General features: G+C 43.7%; 1 protein-coding gene and 1 long non-coding RNA gene across 14 annotated transcripts in view; one reads left to right on the top strand and one right to left on the bottom strand.

Annotated features, from left to right (window-relative positions):
• Window positions 1-3534: 3534 nt before the first annotated feature.
• On the top strand, window positions 3535-8608 carry LOC130709216 (uncharacterized). Its single transcript, XR_009009712.1, has 3 exons — window positions 3535-3752; window positions 5962-6145; window positions 7725-8608. It is a non-coding gene; the product is annotated as an uncharacterized LOC130709216 (long non-coding RNA).
• ANKS1B (ankyrin repeat and sterile alpha motif domain containing 1B) overlaps window positions 4379-22684 on the bottom strand; it is a 1183808-nt gene continuing 1165502 nt past the window's right edge. For 8 of the 13 annotated variants that reach the window (XM_028166489.2, XM_057556580.1, XM_007165837.2 and 5 more), the window contains 2 exons: window positions 9726-9893; window positions 4379-6263 (listed from right to left, as the gene is read on the bottom strand). In XM_028166489.2, the coding sequence (XP_028022290.2) occupies window positions 6153-6263; window positions 9726-9893 (279 nt within the window). In that variant the 3' untranslated portion in view covers window positions 4379-6152. Of the gene's footprint in view, window positions 6280-9725; window positions 9894-22684 lie in introns of all 13 variants that reach the window. The other 5 variants (XM_057556581.1, XM_028166490.2, XM_028166494.2 and 2 more) reach the window with 2 other exon arrangements.

Raw genomic sequence — 22684 nt, 5'->3', positions numbered from 1 at the left:
AGATTGTACCTTTCTAAGAATTTGTCCATTTCTTCTAGGTTTTCCATTTTATTGGTATAGTTGTGCATAGTAGTCTTTTACAGTCCTTTGTATTTCTGTGGTGTTGGCTGTAACTTCTTTTTCTTTTCTGATTTTATTGATTTGGACCCTCTTTTTTTCTTGATGAGTCTGGCTAAAGACTTACCAATTTTGTTTATCTTTTCAAAGAACCAATGTTTAGTTTAGTTTCATTGATCTTTTCTTTTTTTTTGTCTCTATTTCATTTATTTCTGCTCTGATCTTTATGATTTCTTTCCTTCTACTAACTTTGTGTTTTGTTTGTTCTTTCTCTAGTTGCTTTGGGTGTAAGGCTAGGTTGTTTGAGATTTTTCTTATTTTCTGAGGTAAGCTTGTACCACTGTAAAGTTCCCTCTTAAAACTGCTTTTGCTGGATCCCATAGGTTTTGGATTGTTGTGTTTTCATTTGCGTCTAGGTATTTTTTGATTTCCTCTTTGATTTCTTCAGTGATCCATTGGTTGTTTAGTAGTAGTATATTGTTTAGCCTCCATGTGTTTGTGGTTTTTTGCAGTTTTTTTCTTGTAGTTGATTTCTGGTCTCATAGCATTGTGGTTGGAAAAGATGCTTGATATGATTTCAATTTTCTTAAATTTACCGAGGCTTGTTTTGTGGGCTAGTGTGTGATCTATCCTGGAGAATATTCCATGTGCACTTGAAACGAATGTGTATTCTGCTGCTTTTGGATGGAATGCTCTATAAATATTAAGTCCATTTGGTCTGATGGGTTATTTAAGGTCTGTGTTTCCTTGTTGATTTTCTGTCTGGATGATCTTTCCGTTGATGTAAGTGGGGTTGTTAAAGTCCCCTACTATTATTGTGTTACTGTTGATTTCTCTTTTTATGTTTGTTAATATTTGCCTTATAAATTGAGGTGCTCCTATGTTGGGTGCATATATATTTACATTTGTTATATCTTCCTCTTGGATTGATCCCTTGATCATTATGTAGTGTCCTTCTTTGTCTCTTGTAACAATCTTTATTTTAAAGTCCATTTTATCTAAGTATTGCTACTCTAGCTTTCTTTTGATTTCCATTTGAGTGGAATACCTTTTTCCGTCCCCTCACTTTCAGTCTGTATGTGTCTCTAGATCTGAAGTGAGCCTCTTGTAGGCAGCATGTATATGGGTCTTGTCTTTTTAATCCATTCAGCCAGTCTGTCTTTTGGCTGGCACATTTAGTCTGTTTACGTTTACAGTAATTATCAATATGTATGTTCTTATTGCCATTTTGTTTATTGTTTTGGATTTGTTTTTGTAGGTCTTTTTCCCCTTTCTTATTTTGTTCTCTTGTGATTTGATGACTATCTTTAGTGTAATGTTTAGATTCCTTTTTCTTTTCTGTTAATCTATTATAGATTTTTGGTTTGTGGTTTCCATAAGGTTTTTGTATAGCAGTCTGTATATAAACGTGATTGTTTTAAGTTGCTGACCTCTTAATTTCAAATGCATTTTAAATACCCTGCATTTGTACTCTCCTCCCCTCATGATTACTGTTTTTGATATATTTTACATCTAATTGTTTTGTGTACCCCCTTACCTTACTGTGGATACAGATGATTTTACTGCTTATGTCTTTTAATCTCTCTACTAGTTTTGTGTGTGGATGATTATCTACCTTTACTGTATAAACTGTACCTTTACCAGTGAGCTTTTTTCCTTCTGTAATTTTCTTGTATCTAGTTGTGGACTTTTCTTTTTCACCTAGAGCAGTTCCTTTAACATTTGTTGTAAAGCTGGTTTGGTGGTGCTGAATTCTTTTAGCTTTTGCTTGTCTGTAAAGCTTTTCATTTCTCCATCAAATCTGAACGAGAACCTTGCTGGGTAGAGTATTCTTGGTTGTAGGTTTTTCCTTTTCATCACTTTAAATATATTGTGTCACTCCCTTCTGGACTGCAGAGTTTCTGCTGAAAAATCAGCTGATAGCCTTATGGGAGTTCCCTTGTATGTTATTTGTTGCTTTTCCCTTGCTGCTTTCAATATTCCCTCTTTAATTTTTGTAATTTTGGTCCTGAAGACTCTGGGGCTGATGCCCACCACTGGCAGGTGAAGCCAGGTCCTGGGGTTAGTTTAGTGCCGGTCTACTGGCAGGCAGAGCTGGTTCCTGGAGTCTGGCTGCAAGGTCCAAGGATCCCAGAGCTTGTTTCAGATCATTAGTTGGTGGGGGGCGTGGGGGGGTGTTGCGGTTCCTGACACAGTTGGGTATGAGGGCTGGGGTGTCCTCAAGGTTGTGTTGTCCTGCTAGTGGGCCAGGCCAGGGCCTAGCTGGTCCCAGGGTAGGGTCTAGACTGATGGGTGGGGCTGTGTCCCAGCCCAGTTAGTTGTTTGGCCTGAGGCATCCCTGCACTGGTGCCTGCAGGGTGGGGTCAGGTCTCATGCTAATGAGCCAAGATGTCAGCTGCCAGCAGTGTTCATGCATTTGAGTGTTCCCCAGTATGTCTGCCACCAGTGTTGTGTGTCCCCAGGGCGAGCTGCAACTAGGTCTCCTCCTCCCACCCCCCCACAAATCCAGGAGACTCTCCAAGACTGGCAGGTAGGTCTGGCCCAGGCTTCTATCAAATTACTGCTTTTGCCCTGAGTCCTGGTGCCTGTGAGATTTTGTGTGCCCTTTAAGAGTGAAGTCTCTATTTCCCCCAGTCCTGTGGGGTTCCTGCAGTTAAGCCCTGCTGGCCTTCAAAGCCAAATGCTCTGGGGGCTTGTCTTCCTGGTGCCAGAGCCCTGGGGAGCCTGTGGGGCCCAAGGCTCTCACTCCTGTGGGAGAACCTCTGCATTATAATTATTCTCCAGTATGTGGGTCGCCCACGCAGGGGGTATGGGATTTGATTATATAGCAAGTCTGCGCCTCCTACCCATCTAGTTGTGGTTCCTTCTTTATGTCTTTAGCTGTAGAAGATCTTTTCTGGTAGTTTCCAGTCTTTTTCATCAGTGATTGTTCTGCAGATCGTTGTGATTTTGGTGTGCTTATGAGAGGAGGTGAGCTCAGGGTCTTTCTACTCTGCCATCTTGGCTGCTCTCCCTGAGATCAGGGTATTTTGATCCCTGGCTCCCTTTCTGAAGCCCACAGCACCTGTCTGGAAGCCTCCTCCACAGGCCACACCAGCCCAGGGCTAGTTTCCCTACATGCTGCCAAGACCTTTGTAAGTATTCTATTTATTAAACTCTTAAATTCTCCCAGTGGGAGTGTGCCATCTACTTCATGCTGGGATCATAACTGATACGAATAAGCATTGATCCACAGAGATAATAAATAAGAGGATTGCTGACCTCTTGGTGGTTAGCAAAGATTAAAAAGGGGCTGAATTAGCCCAGGCAAAGCATCACTGTCTAAAATCCCAGCCCAAACCTTCCTTCAGGAAACCTGCCCTTCTGCCTCTGTGAATGTTGCCCCATCTCCAGATGGTTTTAGCCCTTTCGGGTTCAAAGCCCTAGGCCTCTGCATGTCAGGCTGGGACCACCCTGAGATTGGTTTGGCATGTGTTTTGGAGAGTAACTTGGATCGAGCAGTGGGGAGATCTTCTGCTGAAAGTGACAGGATATGGAATGTGAATCATTGATTTTTCCAGTGTGTCTCTAACATGACCCTTTTATCACTTGACTCATAGCTGGTCATGTGTTTGTTTTAGGAAAAATGAGTGTTTGTTGTTATGGAAAATCTGTGTCCCCTCAAAATCCATATGTTGATGTCCTAATGCTCTATGGTGAGTATTTGGAGATGGGCCTTTGGGAGATAATTAGGGTAAGATTGGGTCATGGGGGTGGGGCCCTCATGATGGCATTAGTGCCTTTATAAGAAGAGAAGCCAGAGAGCTTGATGCTCCCCCACCCTCTGCAGACACACACCACAGAGAGGTCGTGTGAGCACACAGCAAGATAGCAGCCACCAACAAGCCAAGCCAGGAGAAAAGGGCCTTAGAATGAAACCTACCTTGCTGGCACCTTGATCTTGGACTTCCCAGGACCTCCAGAACTGTGAGAAATAAATTTGTTGTTTAAGCCACCCAGTATTTTGTTATGGCAGCCTAAGACAAACATGTAGATGTTGTCCTATAAAAGTAATCCAGTTTGGTGGTCCTTCCTCTTTTACCAATTTCTGTTTTGGTAGTTCTTCCTTACAGCCCACTTTAACATTAAAGACGATGGGGGCTTTATGGCTGAAATTCAAGCTTTAAGGGCCTGGCTGAACTTGGAAATGAGCAAATTTTCTCAATTTTGCCAAATGAAAAAACTCCCTTTAGCTATGGATGCTGAGAAGGCCAGGCCTTTGGTTCTATCCTAAATGGAAGTGGGAAGGTGCTCACAGAATGATGCCAAGCACCAGCAGCTGTACAGTTTCCATTTTATTTTGTGTGCTTTTTTTATAGGATATAAATAATGACAAAAATTACAAAATTTATAACTGGAAGCCCAAGCATATTTACACGTTTCCTTTTCAGCAAAGCTACTATTTACTTTGCTCCTATACAGTTTCTTTTTGGTACCATATTTTAGGGTTATTTTACTCTCAATTTACTACATACATATCAACAGTGAATAGGCAAAATATATACAAGGAACTGTTCAGTTCAAGTAATTTAATTAATATTGTATTAAAATTCTCCAACAACACTGAACTAAAACCATATACATTTGTCAGTTTGAAATAAAATTTAGTTGTCTTTCTTTAAAACTCACCAACTGATGAATGTAACTGATAATCTCAGGTTTAAAATAATATTGGTTAATTAAAAAAAATTAAGACAATCCCACAATTTATCAATATCGCTTATTATAATGAACTCCAAAATGATTCACAATATGATTGGTTAGAACAATATACATTAAAATGTTATTTTTTTCTATGATATTGGTACTGTTTATATAATTTGATTCTACATAAATATACATTATGGTATCATACAAATACTCCACAGAGACATTAAAAAAATTAAAATACCTTAATGAAATGTAAGTAAATTTTATTTAATCAAAGAGTAAGCAAACATTTATTTATTTATTTTGTTTCAAGAAAAGAGTTTTATTACTTTGGAATCTCTATTTTTTTTTTTTGTATTTGTGTTTTTCTAGAAAAAAAATTTTTTTTTTGCAATAGAATTTTATTAACACCTTTCTCAAACAAACAAGGTTTCCATGACAGAAATCTTGACAGCAGGAGCCCTAGATTTTTTGTTCAACATGTTTTTTAAAACTGTGAAGTTTAAAAAAAAAAAAAAAAATCTTTGCAGGCTTATGGCTGTGTCAGCACTTTCGGTAAGACGCCAGCCTGCTTGCCCAAATCTCCTGCTCTAGTGAGCGCCTCTGGTATATAGTACTTTGCAACGCCCAAGCCAGTCCTCTTGGTAGTAGCAGTAGAAATTTAGTTATTTGAAATGAAAGCAAAACATCCCTCACAACTAACCTAGTTTTCTTATCAATGCGTTAGTGAAACATTCTTTTAATAATAAAAATATTTAATACAAGACACATTTTTCTGTGCATAATAAATTCCTCTGTTTTAAATCATTAAGTTTTTGAATCAATCCATAGATGTAAAGGTTTTCTTTATCTGACATAGTTGATTACATATAAAATCCACAAATATAGAAATTGGGAAATAGGATTTCCTGGCAATCAGGGGTACTTTTTGTCCTTTTGCATGAAACGATACTCAGTGAGATAATGATTTTACAGATGCTTTCTGGGGGTAGTTCTGTTCTCATTCTACCTTGAAAACTGCTGACAGTGAAAAATAAACCCAAGATTTTTATACTTTTAGGCAGTATTAGAGATCCCCTGTATTTTTTTTTCTTAAGGTATTATCCCCAAATACAGCAAAGCAAGTGTTGGGGCAAAGTCACTAGAAATACCTTGGGTGGTAGCAGGGAGGGGAGTCGGGAGAGTGAGCCACAAATCTCAACTCATTTCTCTCAGGGGTTACGGCTGGAAAGTCTTGGTTGCACTTTCTGTCACTGGTGCAGAAAGAACGTCCCCAGGAATGGCCAGCGGCCTTTCGCCCGTGACAAGGCCACACAAACAGCAGCCTTCCTCCTGCGCTGGGTGGAAAGCCTGCTCCGGGACTGCTCGGCGTGCAAGGCACCGCGAGGACGGGAGGACGGTGAGTATCAGAAAATCGTGGTCTCATACTTGGTATTTATTCCCCTCTTGGCTTCTTGTCCCGGCTCCACAATCCACGGCAGGTTGGCCAGAGTCTTCTGCTCAGATGGGTCGATCTGCTTTAAAACAGAAAGGCTGATGCCCGTTATACGGTACCTGCCTGGGGTTGCACGCATGCATCCTAACGCTGCCTGGAAACCAGCACTGGGCTCTGGCAGGACCTCAGGATGTTGGGGGGTGAGAGTCATCTGTTTGTTCTTCTGATACACATTTACTGCAAGGCACTGGGCGTGGGGGCGGGGATGGTGAGTGAGGCACGGCCCTTGCTCTTGAAGGCACACAGGTGGGGAGTAGGCGTAGGAATACTTTACTGAGAAGTGAGACTTGAGGGGGAAGAGGGCGCTCTGTGGGCACCCAGGAAGGCCACTGACCCCATGTCGGGAGCCAGGGGGGCTTCCTAGAGAAGGTGAACCAGGCTCTGTCCTGCCTGCCTCTCAAGCCTCCAGTGGTTTCCATTACAGTCAGAATAAACCCAGAGTCCTCGAGGTGACCCACGGTGGCCCTGTCCGCCTGCCTTTCTAAGCTCCGGCCACACCGGCCTCCCTGCTGCTCGCTGTACACCAGGCCCCAGCCCAGAGCCTCTGTGCGCATCACCTCTCTGCCTGAATACTCTCCAGACATCTGCCCGCTTTATGTGCTGATGTCAATCAGGGCGCAGTTCAAACATCACCTCCTCACCAGTTCACCCCAAGCAAAAGAGCACCTCAACTTTTCTGCTCTCCTCTGCTGCTCTCTTCTTTATAATCCTTTTGCCACATGCATCATGTTTATTTGTTCATCCTCCACTACAGTGTATGCTCATGAAGGTGGGATTCTGTCTGTTCTGTTTATTCCCGCTTCCCTCAAACTCAGAAAAGCTCCCGGCAACCCACTAAACAGTACGCACCCAATAAATACTTGTTGACTAGACGGAATGTCTAAACGGAGAGCTGGAGGAGAAGCAAGAGCTTCCTGGTAAAGGCAAGGCAGGGGGTGTGGAGCAGTGTGTGCAAGGTCCCTGAGGTAAGGGAAAGAGGCCGTCTGAGGGCGTGCAGTCAGGTCGCCGAGGGGGACCCGGGGGGAGACAACTGAGGGTGAAGAGGTGAGTGGGTCCAGGTCAGGGTGAGCCTTGAACCAAGCTGAGCTGTAAAACGTCAACACCATTTCGGCCCCTGCGTGTACAAGGTTAAATAGGCCCTTTCTGGGTGACGCTTGAGTTCTGAGCTCACGGGGGGCCTGGGGCAGTTCTCCACCAGATTGCCGCCTCTTTCTTTGGTGTTTCCATGTCTGCTCCTGGCCCTGGCCACCTGCTCTGCTCAGGAAACCGGGGCAAGGGAGCTGCCTGAAGAGTGCGGGTTCTGAGCCTGTCGGCCACCTGCAATTTGACTGTATCTCCACAAGGCTTATCATGGGCTGTTTCTCAAAAATAAACTACTGGGGCCGAGGGAAATGGAACACAGACACCTGCTGATGACGGGGACGGGAGCTTGGGGCAGTTAAAGGACAGCAGTATTATTCACTGTATGTTTCATATCTTTCAGTGAAGGCTTCTAAATGAATATTCTGAGCTCTTACGGCACACACCCTTTGTGCTCATCTGGAAGAAGTCTATGGGGACCGGACAGAAGTCAGATGGAGGTCCCGGCCACGAACAGATTTATCCAGCCCACACAGGAGTGAATACAGTAGTCTAAGAGCTAATCCCCCAAATGTTCTGAAAATTCCTGGACATTTAACTTGCTTTTCTTGTGGGATAAGATAGACAGATAGACAATAAATAAACAGGAAAAGCCTGGGTGGTCCAGGAGAAGCCTCTTTGTGTAGCTGGGCCCTGGATGACAAGCCAGACTCAGCCGTGCAGAAACAAGGGGGAGACAAAGCCAGGTGGAGGGACCAGGGGGCACAGAGGCCTTAGGTGGGAGTGAGCTTTGTTTGTTTCCAGGAAGAGGAAGGCCTGAGTGTCAGGAGTGTGGTGGGAAATTGGGGCAGTGGTACCATGATCTGATCTGTGTTTTAAGAAGGTCACCCTGGTTGCCGGGTGGAGGAGGGGAGTTTTTAGGAGATGTATGGGAGTATTTTGGAGATTAATGGTGGTGACGGCTTGGATGGGAAGAGTGACAGAGGAAATGGAGAGGAGTGGACAGATCTGAGAGATGTTTTAGGGGCTGAACGGATGGAATCTGCTTGTGGGGTGGACACAGGTGAGAGGAAGACAGAAATCAAGGGTGTCTTCTAGATTTGAGCAACATGGTGAATGGTTATGCCGTTTACTGAGCTGGGAGAGACTGAGAGAGAGAAGCAACTTTGCGGAGAGATCAAGAATTCTGTTCTGGACACACTAAGTTTCAGATGTGTGCTAAGCCTCGAAGGAGAAATGAGGGAGAAATTGAACCTGTAAGTCTGCAGTTCTGGGAGTGCTTCAGGATTGGGAGCCAGCGGGGCTGGGAGGTGCTGAGGTGGGAGGACTGGGGGTCAGAAGGAAAGTCAGAGGACGTGCAGTTACTGGTGATGATCAGCGATGAGGGATGAGCATGGGAGGGAACGGTGAGGTGGGGGAGGAGATCTGAGAGGTGAGCTGTCAAGGAGCAGAGGGGCCAGACGCTGGGAGGATCATCCCCATGGATGTTGAAGCTGCCAAGAATGGAGACAGGAGTAGAGGCCAAAGAGAAGATCGTGAACAAGAAGCCACATGGTCACAAAGGGTGGTGCCTCTGCAAACATTAAAAACCCTACAATTCCCCACGACTCTGGGCACAGGGCTCGGTGGGGAGGAGGAGAGTCACAGGCGGAAGGATATGTGGGCTGAGTGATGCCTCAGGGTGCCTGCTGCCCTGAGTCCCAGAGTTTCTAGGATGCCATACGGCAGCAGAAACCAGACGGGAGGCTGGTTGGGAACATTCCAGCTTCTGGGTATTGCTACCCCCAGAGGAGGCCGCTTTGAAGTCATGAAAGTCTGTTAGGACAGGATGTGTGCAGAGCGTGTGGGAGGGAAGGGGGGAAATTTCTGGAGGGAGGCAGATGCCGGGGAGGAGGGGCGGTACCTTCTGAACAGTCCCCACTCTGCAGGAAGCCTGTGCCTAGGCCTCCTTGTCAGGCCTGCGTACAGCCTGTGCCTCCAGCCTCCTCTAGCTGGGTACCAGGGATGCCCTCCCCGTGAGCCTCTTCCACCCTCTCTGCTGCCCAGCGGCTTGTGAGAGGCTTGCCCCCTAGAGGGATGGCAGCCGGGGCCTCAGGGATCCTTTTTCCCAAGATCGCCTGGACCTTGAGGAAAGACTGCCCCGGGAGGCCAGCAGTGCCCAGTCCCCTTACAGGCTGCTGCAAGGGACAAAAGCAGTGGAATTTTCTTGGAAGCCTCCAAGTTCAGGCAGATGGTCCCCAAGACTTTGCAGGAACTGGGCTGAGAGGAGGACAGACACATGCCAGGATGAGGCCGAGGGAAGGACATGAAGGGCAGGCCCTGGATTCTCACCAGCCCCCACGGCACCAAGGATCCCTCCCCTCCAGTTCAAGGTTTTCAGAACATCTGTGTCTTTTCTACTTACCACCGACTTGCGAATGCTGACTCGGGGCTTGGGGATGGGCTTGGAGGGCTTGTTTTCAAAGCTTTCTGGAAGCGTGGAGGAATGCCCCCCTTTCCTGGCTTGCAGCGCGAGCTGGTAAGCAACTTCAAATGCCTGTCCCAGCGTTAGGATGATCTCGTAGGCTAAATTCTGTGAGAGAAATGAGAAAGCATTTATGACAGCATCTTCCAGATCAGAACAGAGTGGCTGAGGAACACTGAGGGGGTGAACCGGCAAGGACCCTGAACTGTTCCACCTGACGTGGCAGAGAGCCAGGGGAAATCTGACCAACAGGACACTGTGGGTCCAATTTAGGGTCTGTACGAGGCACCAGTTACTGACGCGATGCACTTGCTTACAGCCACGCTGAGTAGCCTGCACCGGGACCCCAGAGCCCGCTCCAGCCGGGGTGGCCGCTTTGCTCCCAGGCCTCGGAAGGGAAGGGGTCACTCTGGTCCCTCAGCCTGGGGGGAGGATCCCACACACTCCACAGGAGTGTTACTGAGAAGTTGGGGGTCTTTTCACCTCCAACATCTGTGATTCAGTGAACATCTCTGAGACACAATCAAAATCTAATTCAGGCAGAGGGGAGAGGCATTAGTCATGCTGGCGTGGCGTCTCACACTCACAGCAGCGAGCATGCAAACAGAGCCAATTATCCATCTCTTTCTTGAGGCGTTTGCTCTCCCTGTGGGTCCACTCCATATTTTATCATCAAATCAGCAAGAGACAGGAGATCCTGTCAGGCTCGAATGCCATGCCAAGCAGTGTCTGTCTGGGAGAGAAGTTCTTTCCTTCGGACCTTCAATCACTCCCCGCAAGACGTCTAGCTTCGCGTCTCCAGATTCGTACTTCATTTCTGCCTTCTCTTCTGAGCGCAGTCCCACCCTGTCTGCTGTCACTGAGAAAACAGGACATTGACCCCACAGAAGCAGGGTCTTCACAAGACCCTGAGGTCACAGCGCATCAAAGAGCTGGATGCCTGTGGGTCACAGAGAGCTTTCTTAAAACCACTGCACCACTGAGAGCTGGCGTGGTCTGTCCCACGTTTCCATGCTCATGAACGCCCCTAGAAAGTCTATGTGGTTTTTCCTCAAAACCACAGCCATTGCGTTTGCTGATGTTGCACCCCTGCTCCCTCCGCCCCAGTCAAGCACACAGAACATCTCGATTCCCATGCTTCTGGGGAGATCCGCTGAGGACCGTTCTCACTTGACGAAGATGGAGGGAGACGCGGGATGGCTGTCGGGGCTCGTGTGGAAGAGGCCCTTGGGTCTCCAGATGGACCAGATTTCAGATCCACGCCGGACTGCCGGGGTTTAGGCCCAAGCCAGGGGGGAAACGCCCTGAGTGTGAGAACTGGTCTGACAGAGGATGTGTCCTCTCCTCTGAGCTACTTGTTAAGAAGCCGTGGCCCCTCAAGACAGACGTGTGCTTACTGGAGACCCAGCCTTGCACAGCCAGCTGAGCACTTCCCGCAAGGAGCTCGGGGCCCGAGTTTGCCTCCAAGCATGCGTCAGACTAGGAAATTAGTAACGCACCGACAAGTGACAGTGGAGGGCTGGCGGACAGCTCCCGCCGTGGCTGCACCAGGAGGGCTGAACCCTCAATGCCTACACTTGGCACTCGTGTCACCACCAGTGTTGCCCATTGCCTGGTGTGCAATGGGTCCCCTGGAAAGGGGGCCTGGGGCTTTGGGCTTTGGCTGTCCCCATGAAGTCCAGACTCTTGTCTTTTCCACAAGTGCTGTGGAGATAGTGGCTATCTGTCAGGGACACGTAGCAGATATTCATGCTCTGGGTGGGCAACTGGACTAAGGGAAAGATGGCAGATGCAGCGGTTCTGTAACATGTTGCTTTTTGATGCCGGAACAAAGGTGCTTAATGAGTGTGAATTCCTTTATCGTTAACCTAGAAACAAGTTCCTGAAAGTGAGATTTACTTAAAGTTCCAGTGTCTTCAAATGAAAGCCAAAGATGCTCATTTGAGCAGGTGAGATTTTCACAAGATTTTGATGGGAAGGCTAAAGGTTTTTGGAAGCTTCTGGGTTAGAAGCTCTGCCCTTTCATTGTAAAGAAGTTCCTGGTGTTAGGAAACTGCTGAGGTAAGACACAGAGACCAGACCAGACTGTGAGGTTTCCTGCCAAGCAGCTTTTCCTAGTTTGGCTTGCATTTTTTCTCCATGACGTCTTGCTTTTCGTTTCATGTAGAATGCCGCATTTTAAGAGTTCTTTTATGATCTGTAAAGAGTTGGACATTGTTACCGTTCCTACACTTTCTGTCACCTCGGTGTTTGAGGCTTCAATTCTGGATGCCAGTGACAGCCCACAAGGAGCAGCTGGTTGCTGATGGGGCTTTGCACGAGGAGTCCTGTGTTACCAAAGTACCGGGGCCCTTGAGGGGCGCAGATCCTCATCAGATGGGACCTGAGGACACATGTTTGAATGGGAAGGAGGGTTCATTTCTCCAGCCTCTCCTTAGTAATATCCCCACTACTTAAAATGGGAGGAGAGTTACTGTGAGAGCGGAAGACACTATAGGAAAGGGCCAAAAATGATCTGATCAGAGAGGCTTAGGTGACAAGCCCTTGCTTCCTCCTTTGAGCCAGGCTTGCTGACCCCAGAGATGCTGCCTGGCACTGAAGAGCCAGGGACGCTGCTCAGAAAGCCTGAAAGCCCACTTAGTTTCTGCTTACAACATATCATCGTCTTTACAACTGTGGGAGGCCAGGGCCAGAGACTGTGCCTGGCACACAGTAGGCACACAATAGAGGCTTGTTTGCTGAGTGAATGAATGAATATCTAAAGGGCAAGCTGGAGTAATAACACTACTAGTTATCACTATAGGTAGTATGGCTACAATTAAGTGAGGACTTTGTAGATATTAGGCATTGTACCAAGCACTAGATTTATCTCATTTAAGTCTTACCACAATCATCTGTAGTAGAATATCATTATCCTTATTTTATAGATGAGGAAATTGAGGCTCAGAGAGGTTAAGTAATTTACCTGACATCACAGAGCTAGAAAGTTACAGAGCAGTGGTATGAACCAATATTTGTGACACAAAAGTCTATGTTCTTAAGAACTCTAATTCAAAAAGATACATGCACCCCAATGTTCAAAGCAGCACTATTTACAATAGCCAAGACATGGAACATGGAAGCAACCTAAATGTCCATTGACAGATGAATGGATAAAGAAGTGGTGTGTGTGTATGTATGTGTGTGTGTGTATATATATAATGGAATATTAGTCATAAAAAGGAATGAAATAATTCCATTTGGAGAAACATGTATGGACCTAGAGATAATCATATTAAGTGAAGTAATTCAGAGAAAGACAAATATATGATATCACTTACATGTGGAATCTTAAAAAATGATACAAATGAACTTATTTATAAAACAGAAGTAGACTCACAGATATAGAAAACTTAAGGTTACCAAAATGGGGCTTCCCTGGTGGCACAGTGGTTGAGAATCCTCTTGCCAGTGCAGGGGACATGGGTTTAAGCCGTGGTCTGGGAAGATCCCACATGCTGCGGAGCAACTAAGCCCATGCACCTAGAGCCTGTGCTCCGCAACAAGAGAAGCCCCCCCCAATGAGAAGCCCGTGCACCGCAATGAAGAGTAGCCCCCGCTCGCCACAACTAAAGAAAGCCCGCACGCAGCAGCAAAGACCCAACACAGCCAAAAATACACAAATTAATTAATTTAAAAAAATTACCAAAGGAGAAGGGGGGGAGGGATAAATTAAGAGTTTGAGATTAACAGATACACACTACTATACATAAGACAAAGAAAAACAAGGTCCTACTATATAGCACAGGGAACTATATTCAACATCTTGTAATAACCTATAATGGAAAAGAATCTGAAAAAGAACATTATATACGTGTGTGTGTGTGTATATATATATATATATATATGTGCAGGTGCCTAGGTTGTTAACTTACTGACTAGAAGTGAATCTCTTAACTTTGTATCAACTCTGCCAATCCACTGTATCTTAATTATACTCAAACCAAATATACATATACATATACACACACACACACACACACATATATATATGAAACTGAATCACTGTGCTGAAATCCTGAAGCACTGTAAATCAACTATACTTCAAAAAAAAAAAAAAAAGTCTATGTTCTTACCCTCCCAGGTGGGTAGCTTGTCTCCAAGGTGGCAGCCATCACTCTTCCCCTTCCCTCACGCCATGGTGTGAGAGGGGGTTGTTGAGAGGGCTAGTCTGTTCCTCCACCTCCTTGAATCTGGACTGGTTATACTGACTTTCTCAACTAACAGAATGTGCAGAAGTGACATGCTGGGACTTCTGAGATTAGATTGTGAGAGGTCTCACAGCTTCCACCTTGGCCTCATGGAACATTCACTCTGAGGGAAACCAGCCACATATAAAAAGTCTGACCTCCCTGAGATCACCATGTTGTGAGTATGTCCAAGCTGGCCAGGGGAAGAGGCTGCCTGGAGAGAAACAGCAGTTGCAGCCACCCCAGCCCAGGCTCCAGATATGAAGCGAAGGAGTGATACTGGACATTCAAGCTCCAGGAGATGCCACACAGAGGACCAAGGCCCCAGACAGATGGCCCCAGTCAAGCCATCCCAGCATCTGCAGTCATCTGAGTTACCTAGTGGAGGCCCCAGATATTGTGGAGCAGAAGAGCAGAACTGCCGTGCTCTGCCCAAATTCCTGACTCTCAGAATTGTAAACATGATAAAGTGGATGTCATTTTACAGCACTAAGTTTTGGGGTGGTTTGCTAAGTAAGCAGCAATAGATAACTGGAATACCATGCAGTGCTAAGGCAGGCTGGCTGGACCCTCATTCAGGTGGTGGAAGAGGAACCATCAGCCTGCAAGCTGGTCACAATTAGCAAACTGAATCCAACAAAACATAAAGATTATACACCATGACCAAGGTGGATTCATCCCAGGATCACAAGGATACTTCAACATACACAAATCAATGTGATATACCACATCAACAAAAGAAAAGGTAAAAACCACACGGTTATCTCAACAGATGCAGAAAAAGCATTTGATAAAATTCAACATCCATTTATGATAAAAACTCTTACAAAAGTGGGTATAGAGGGAACATATCTCAACATAATAAAAGCTATTTATGACAAACCCATGGCCAATATAATACTCAGTGGTGAAAATCTGAAAGCCTTCCTGCTAAAATCTGGAACAAGGATGCCCACTCTCACCACTTCTATTCAACATAGTATTGGAAGTCCTAGGCACAGCAATCAGACAAGAAAAAGAAATAAAAGGTATCCAAATTGGTAGGGAAGAGGTAAAATTGTCCTTATATGCAGATGACATGATACTATATATAGAAAACCCTAAAGATTCCACACAAAAACTACTAGAACAGTAGTAGTACAAATTCAGCAAGGTAGCAGGATACAGGATCAACATACAGAAATCGGTTGCATTTCTTTACACTAACAAGGAGATGTCAGAAAAGGAATGTAAACAGTCTCTTAAAATTGCATCAAAAAAGACTTAGGAATAAACCTCACCAAGGAGGTGAAAGACTTATATGCTGAGAACTACAAAACATTAATAAATGAAATTGAAGGTGATTCAAAGAAATGGAAAGACATCCCATACTCTTGGATTGGAAGAATTAATCTTGTTAAAGTGGCCATACTGCCCAAAGCAATCTACAGATTTAATGTGATCCTTATCAAATTACCCATGACATTTTTCACAGAACTAGAAACAAATAATCCTAAAATTTATACGGAACCATAAAAGACTCAGAATTGCCAAAACAGGAGGCATAACCCTCCCAACTCTTTAGGCAATACTACAAAGCTACAGTAATCAAAACAGTGTGGTACTGGCACAAAAATAGACATATGGATCAATGAACAGAACAGAGAGCCCAGAAATAAACCCATATACCTATGGTCAATTAATCTTCAAGGAGGCAAGAATATACAATGGGGAAAAGACAGTATCTTCAGCGAGTAGTATTGGGAAAGTTGGACAACAGCATGCAAATCAATGAAATTAGAACACACCCTCACATTATACACAAAGACTTGTATATAAGACATGACACCATAAAACTCCTAGAAGAGAACATAGGCAAAACATTCTCTGACATAAATTGTACCAATGTTTTCTTAGGTCAGTCTCCCAAGGCAATAGAAATAAAAGCAAAGATAAACAAATGGGACCTAATCAAACTTATAAGGTTTTGCACAGCAAAGGAAACCATACACAAAACAAAAAGATAACCTACAGACTGGGAGAAAATATTTGCAAATGATGTGACCAATAAGGGCTTAATTTCCAAAATATACAAACTTCTCATACAACTCAATAACAAAAAAACGAACAATTCAATCGAAAAGTGGGCGGAACACCTAAATAGACATTTCTCCAAAGACAACATACAGGTGGCCAATAGGCATGTGAAAAGATGCTCAAAATCGCTAATTATTAAAGAAATGCAAATCAAAACTACAACGAGGTACCACCTGACAGAGGTCAGAATGGTCATCATTAAAAAGTCTACAAATAACAATGCTGGAGAGGGTGTGGAGAAAAAGGAACCCTCCTACACTGTTGATGGGAATGTAAATTGGTACAGCCACTATGGAGAACAGTATGGAGGTTCCTTAAGAAACTAAAAACAGAGCTACCATATGATCCAGCAATCCCACTCCTGGGCATATATACGGACAAAACTATAATTCAAAAAGATACATGCGGGCTTCCCTGGTGGCGCGGTGGTCGGGAGTCTGCCTGCCAATGCAGGGGGCGCGGGTTCATGCCCTGGTCTGGGAGGGTCCCACATGCCACGGAGCGACTGGGCCCGTGGGCCACAACTACTGAGCCTGCGCGTCTGGAGCCTGTGCTCCGCAACAGGAGAGGCCGCGACAGTGAGAGGCCCGCACACCGCAATGAAGAGTGGCCCCCGCTCACCACAACTGGAGAAAGCCCTTGCACAGAAACGAAGACCCAACACAGCTAAAAAAAAAAAAAAAAATACATGCACCCCAATGTTCATAGCAGCACTATTCACAATAGCCAAGATATGGAAACAACCTAAATGTCCATTGACAGATGAATGGATAAAGAATATGTGGTACATATATACAATGGAATACTACTCAGCCATAAAAAGGAATGAAATAATGCCATTTGTAGAAACATGGGTGAACCTAGAGCTCATACTAAGTGAAGTTAAGTCAGAAAGACAAAGACAAATACCATATGGTATCACTTAAATGTGGAAGCTAAAACATGACACAAATGAACCTATCTATGAAACAGAATCACAGACATAGAGAACAGACTGATGGTTGCCAAGGGGGAAGGGGTTGGGGGAGGGATGGAATGGGAGGTCGCAGTTAGCAGATATAAGCTTTAATATACAGAATGGATAAACAACAAGGTCCTACTGTATAGCACAGAGAACTATATTCAATATTTTATGATAGGGACTTCCCTGGTGGTCCAGTGGGTAAGACTCCACACTCTCAATGCAGGGGGCCCAAGTTCAATCCCTGGTCAGGGAACTAGATCCCGCATGCATGCCACAATTAAGGAGCCCGCCTACCGCAACTAAGACCTGGTGCAACCAAATAAATAAATATTAAAAAAAAAAAAAAAAAGCAGCCCACATGCTTCAGCAAAGGTCCTGCATGCTGCAACTAAGACCTGGCGCAGCCAAAATAAATAAAAAAGTAAATATTAAAAAAATATCCTATGATAAACCATAAGGGAAAAAAATATAAAAAAAGAATGTGTATATATATATGTATTACTGAATCACTTTGTTGTATAGTAGTAGTTAACACATTGTAAATCAATTATTCTTCAATTAAAAAAACCCTAAAAATAGAGTTGCCATATGATATGATCCAGCAACCCCACTCCTGGGCATATATCCAGACAAAACTATAATTTGAAAAGATATATGCACCCTTATGTTCATAGCAGCACTATTCACAATAGCCAAGATATGGAAACAACCTAAATGTCCACTGACAGATGAATGGATAAAGAAGATGTGGTACATATACATCAATACAATGGAATATTACTCAGCCATAAAAAGGAGTGAAATAATGCCATTTGCAGCAATATGGATGGACCTAGAGATTATCATACTAAGTGAAGTAAGTCAGAAAGAGAAAAATATCATACATCATTTATATGTGGAATCTAAAATAGGACACAAATGAACCTATCTGTGAAACAGAAATAGACTCACAGACATAGAGAACAGACTTGTGGTTGCCAAGGGGGAGGGGGGTGGGGGAGGGAAGGATTGGGAGTTTGGGGTTAGCAGATGCAAACTATTATATAGAGAATGGATAAACAACAAGGTCCTACTGTATAGCACAGGGAACTATATTCAAAATCCTGTGATAAACCATAATGGAAAAGAATATGAAAAAGAATATATATATGTATAACGGAATCACTTTGCTGTACAGCAGAAATTAATACAACATTGTAAATCAACTATACTTCAATAAAATTAAAAACAACAACAGCAACAGTACCTAGTCACAGGAGGTCGGAGCCTCCACTCCCAGCCCCGACCTCGGGGAAGGTGGCTGATGCCTGTGACCCGTTTTGGTCACAGCATCACGGTAAGCACTAAGGAGTCCCTTCACATGCGAGCCCAAACCACAGAGCTGGAATGTCCTTTCAAGTTGGCATGACCACACTCTCATCTCTGGTTGCTACCTTGCTCGGGCATAAATCCAAACTCATTTAGCTTTATGTTCACTACCTCTCATCCCTCAAATGCTGTAACCTGGTTGTCTCTGACCCTGGCTCCTTCTGCCCCTCCTAGCTTGTTGGCAAATACCTGCCTTGGCCTTTCCAGCGTGAGTCTCTTTTTGGGACCACACTTATCATGGCAATTGACGTTGAGTATTTTCTACCTTACACAGACCACCAATGAAAGAAGGAAGCCTGTGTGCATGTGTCCTCAGGGCTGGTGTGGGGGGCAGTTACTGGGAAGAGTATGCTCTGAGCCTCAGTTATTTTTTGTTTGTTTCTTTTAAAATGGGGATAATAACACATGCAGTATCCACCTGACTGGATTATTTTGAGAATCATTCATAATAACATTTACCCTAATGACAATACCAGCCAACATTTATTATTTACTGTTTGCCATGTTGCACATGGACTATCTCATTTAATCCTAACAAACCCTGTGGGAGTTATCATATTAAACAGCTGCAGGGCCATTATCATCCTTGTTTTGCATGTGAGAGAATTAAGCTCAGGAAGGTTAAATAACTTGTTCACGAGGCCAGCACCTGGCTGAGCTGGGATGTGAATCCAGGTGTTCTGAGAGGCTGTGCTCTTGATCACTGTGCCTTAGAATTATACTTAAGATAAAAAGACTCAACACCACTAATTATTAGAGAAATGCAAATCAAAACTATAATGAGGTATCACCTCATGCCGGTCAGAATGGCCATTATCAAAAAATCTAGAAACAATAAATGCTGGAAAGGGTGTGGAGAAAAGGGAACCCTCTTGCACTGTTGGTGAGAATGTAAATTGATACAGCCACTATGGAGAACAGTATGGAGGGTCCTTAAAGAACTAAAAATAGAATTACCATACGACCCGGCAATCCCACTACTGGGCATATACCCTGAGAAAACCATAATTCAGAAAGAGTCATGTACCCCAGTGTTCATTGCAGCTCTATTAACAATAGCCAGGACATGGAAGCAACCTAAGTGTCCATCAACAGATGAATGGATAAAGAAGATGTGGCACATATATACAATGGAATATTACTCAGCCATAAAAAGAAATTGAGTTATTTGTAGTGAGGTGGATGGACCTAAGAGTCTGTCATACAGAGTGAAGTAAGTCAGAAAGAGAAAAGCAAATATCGTATGCTAATGCATATATATGCAATCTAAAAAAAAAAAAAGGTACTGATGAACCTAGTTGCAGGGCAGGAATAAAGATGTAGACATAGAGAATGGAATTGAGGACATGGGGTGGGAGGGGGAAGCTGTGGTGAAGTGAGAGTAGCATTGACATATATACACTACCGAATGTAAAATTGTTAGCTAGTAGAAAGCAGTAGCATAGTACAGGGAGATCAGCTCAGTGCTTTGCAATGACCTAGAGGGTTGGGATAGGGAGGATGGGAGGGAGGTTCAAGAGGGAGGAGATATGGGGGCATATGGCTGATTCACTTTGGTATACAACAGAAACTAGCCCAGTATTGTGAAGCAATTATACTCCAATAAAGATCTATTGAAAAAAAATGATGGAAAAAAAAAGACTTCGGCAGACCTAAATAGACATTTCTCTAAAGAATACATACAGATGGCCAGTAGGCACGTGAAAGATGCTCAACATCACTAATTATTAGAGAAATGCAAATCAAAACTACCATGAGGTTACCACCTCAAACTGGTCAGAATTGCTATCATTAAAAGTCTACAAAGAATAAATGCTGCAGAGGGTGTGGAGAAAAGGGAACCCTCCTACACCGTTGGTGAGAATGTAAATTGGTGCAGCCGCTATGGAAAACAGTACGGAGGTTCCTTAAAAAACTAAAAACAGAGTTACTATGTGATCCAGCAATCTCACTGCTGGGCATATATCTGGAGAAAACTCTAATTTGAAAAGATACATGCACCCCAATGTTCATAGCAGCACTATTTTCAATGGCCAAGATATGGAAGCAACCTAAATGTCCATCAATAGATGAAAGGATAAAGAAAATGTGGTGTTTATATATACAATGGAATACTACTCAGCCATAAAAAAGAATGAAATAATTCCATCTGCAGCAACATGGATGGACCTAGAGCTTATCATACTATGTGAAATCAGAGAAAGACAAATACCATATGATATCACTTATATGTGGAATCTAAAATATGATACAAATGAACTTAGTTACAAAACAGAAACAGACTCACAGACAAAGAAAACAAACTTATGGTCACCAAAAGGGGAAGGAGGGGGAGGGATAAATTAGGAATTTGGGATTAACAGATACACACTACTATATATAAAACATAAACAACAAGGACCTACTGTATAGCACAGGGAACTATACTGAATATCTGGTAATGAACTATAATGAAAAAAATATGTATAACTGAATCACTTTGCTGTACACCAGAAACTAACACAACATTGTAAATCAACTATATTTCAATAAAAAAAAAAATAGAAGACTTCTGCAAACTGCTAAAAAAAAGAAAACCAACTTAAAAACATTAAATACAGAAGCTCCTGGGTGGTGGATGCATCTTGGCTGCGGTGAGGGTCTCATGCCTGGACCAGTCTCCAGGCAGAGGGTGTTCTTTATGATTTGATGTGAACCCTTAGCACAGGGATTCTCAGCTGGTGGCCCTGCTCCTCCCATGATGAGGGGTGATGTGAGGGAGGAAAGGCAACACTCCCTCTCCAATGGAGGCTCTTTAGGGTGCAGGCAGGGAATCCCAATTCAATGGGGGCACATTACAATCTCCAAAGCCCTTCCCTTCTCCCCCTGGGATTTTGATCTGTGGATTAAGAATTGCTACATTAGAGGTATTTGCAGGACGATCATATTTTAAGGATAGATTCTAAATGTAATCCAGGGATGCAAACTTGTTTTTCTATGCAAACTAGATTGATCTGCAGGCCAGCCTGTATTTACTGTGAGCTTCTTAAGGCAGTCAGGATTGGCAGTTGAACATCAATCACCACGGATATTTACTGAGCTACTTCCTTGTGTCAGGGGCTGAGTCCCTAGTGCCTGGCTTCTAACAGATGTCCAGGAATTGCTCCCTGAATGATGTCAGGGAGAGGGGGCTCATGATGAGACAAAGAGGTGTCCCCCATTGTCCTCCTGCATCCTAGTCACTGAGGCTGTACCCGGCACACTCATCATTTTGGTATTAGAATAACTGAAGCATAGGCTTTAGGCAATCTGTCCCCTAGGAAAAACTCTGGGCACCCAGGTAATTAATTTATATTAATTGGCACATCACTAGGATTTTTCTGTGTTGGAAACTCCTGGTTTGAAAATCTTTTGGGCTCAAGGGTTCAATGGCATATTTGCAAGAATATTCATCGTAGTTTAAAAATTTCCCCCTAATAGGGAACTGATTAAGTATACTACATAGATCTACACAGTGAGATACTAGGCAGCCATTTAAAATGAAAATGGAGGCATTTAAAAAACTGGTTAAAAGACTCAGTAAAAATTATGTATACGTACGTAGATGGTATCTGTCTATGTGCATAGAAAACAGTATATATCAAAACGTTACTAGTGGTTATCACTAAGTGTTAAGACCATGGACAAATTTTCTCTTCTTTATACTTCTTTGTATGTTTTGAACTTTATTCAAATGATGAATAATTTTACAATCATAAAAAATAATAAGCTTTTGCATTTTGAGCATTAAAAATAAGAGAAAATCTTCTAGCTCAAAATAATCTTATTCTTTATCCATCATCTGCCTTTTCCTTCTTTGGCAGAGAGGGTTGGGAACTGTTTTCCACGCAAAATCCAGGCCCTGTTTTCTGGTGTTTCCACGGCTCACCCCCATGTACTAGTGGGGCTGGCCATCCATTTGATCAGTTTTTGTATTGGATGTCAATTCTAGCATCTGCTCAGCTGAATTTTAGAATACTCAGTTCTTCCTTTAACCTGGAAACCTAATGCCTCTACTCCAAGTCCAGAGCAAAGAGTTGACTCTTCTGTCCAATTTCTATCAAACCCAGCTGGAAAATGTTCTATGTGGACATTAGCTTATGGACATGCAGTCAGTCCACCCTTGTAGCTGTGCTAGGTTTGATCCCTGCACCAAATCGGACCACCTGTCAACTTGAACCACATTCTACTTCCTCTCATACAGATGATAAAGCAGTGGTAGCAGCAACTACCACATGACATTG

Source organism: Balaenoptera acutorostrata, chromosome 11 (genome assembly GCF_949987535.1).
Source record: "Balaenoptera acutorostrata chromosome 11, mBalAcu1.1, whole genome shotgun sequence".
In the NCBI taxonomy this organism is placed as follows: domain Eukaryota; kingdom Metazoa; phylum Chordata; class Mammalia; order Artiodactyla; family Balaenopteridae; genus Balaenoptera; species Balaenoptera acutorostrata.
The sequence above is the reverse complement of the archived record's forward strand: the minus strand, read 5'-3'. Positions and strand labels throughout refer to the sequence as shown.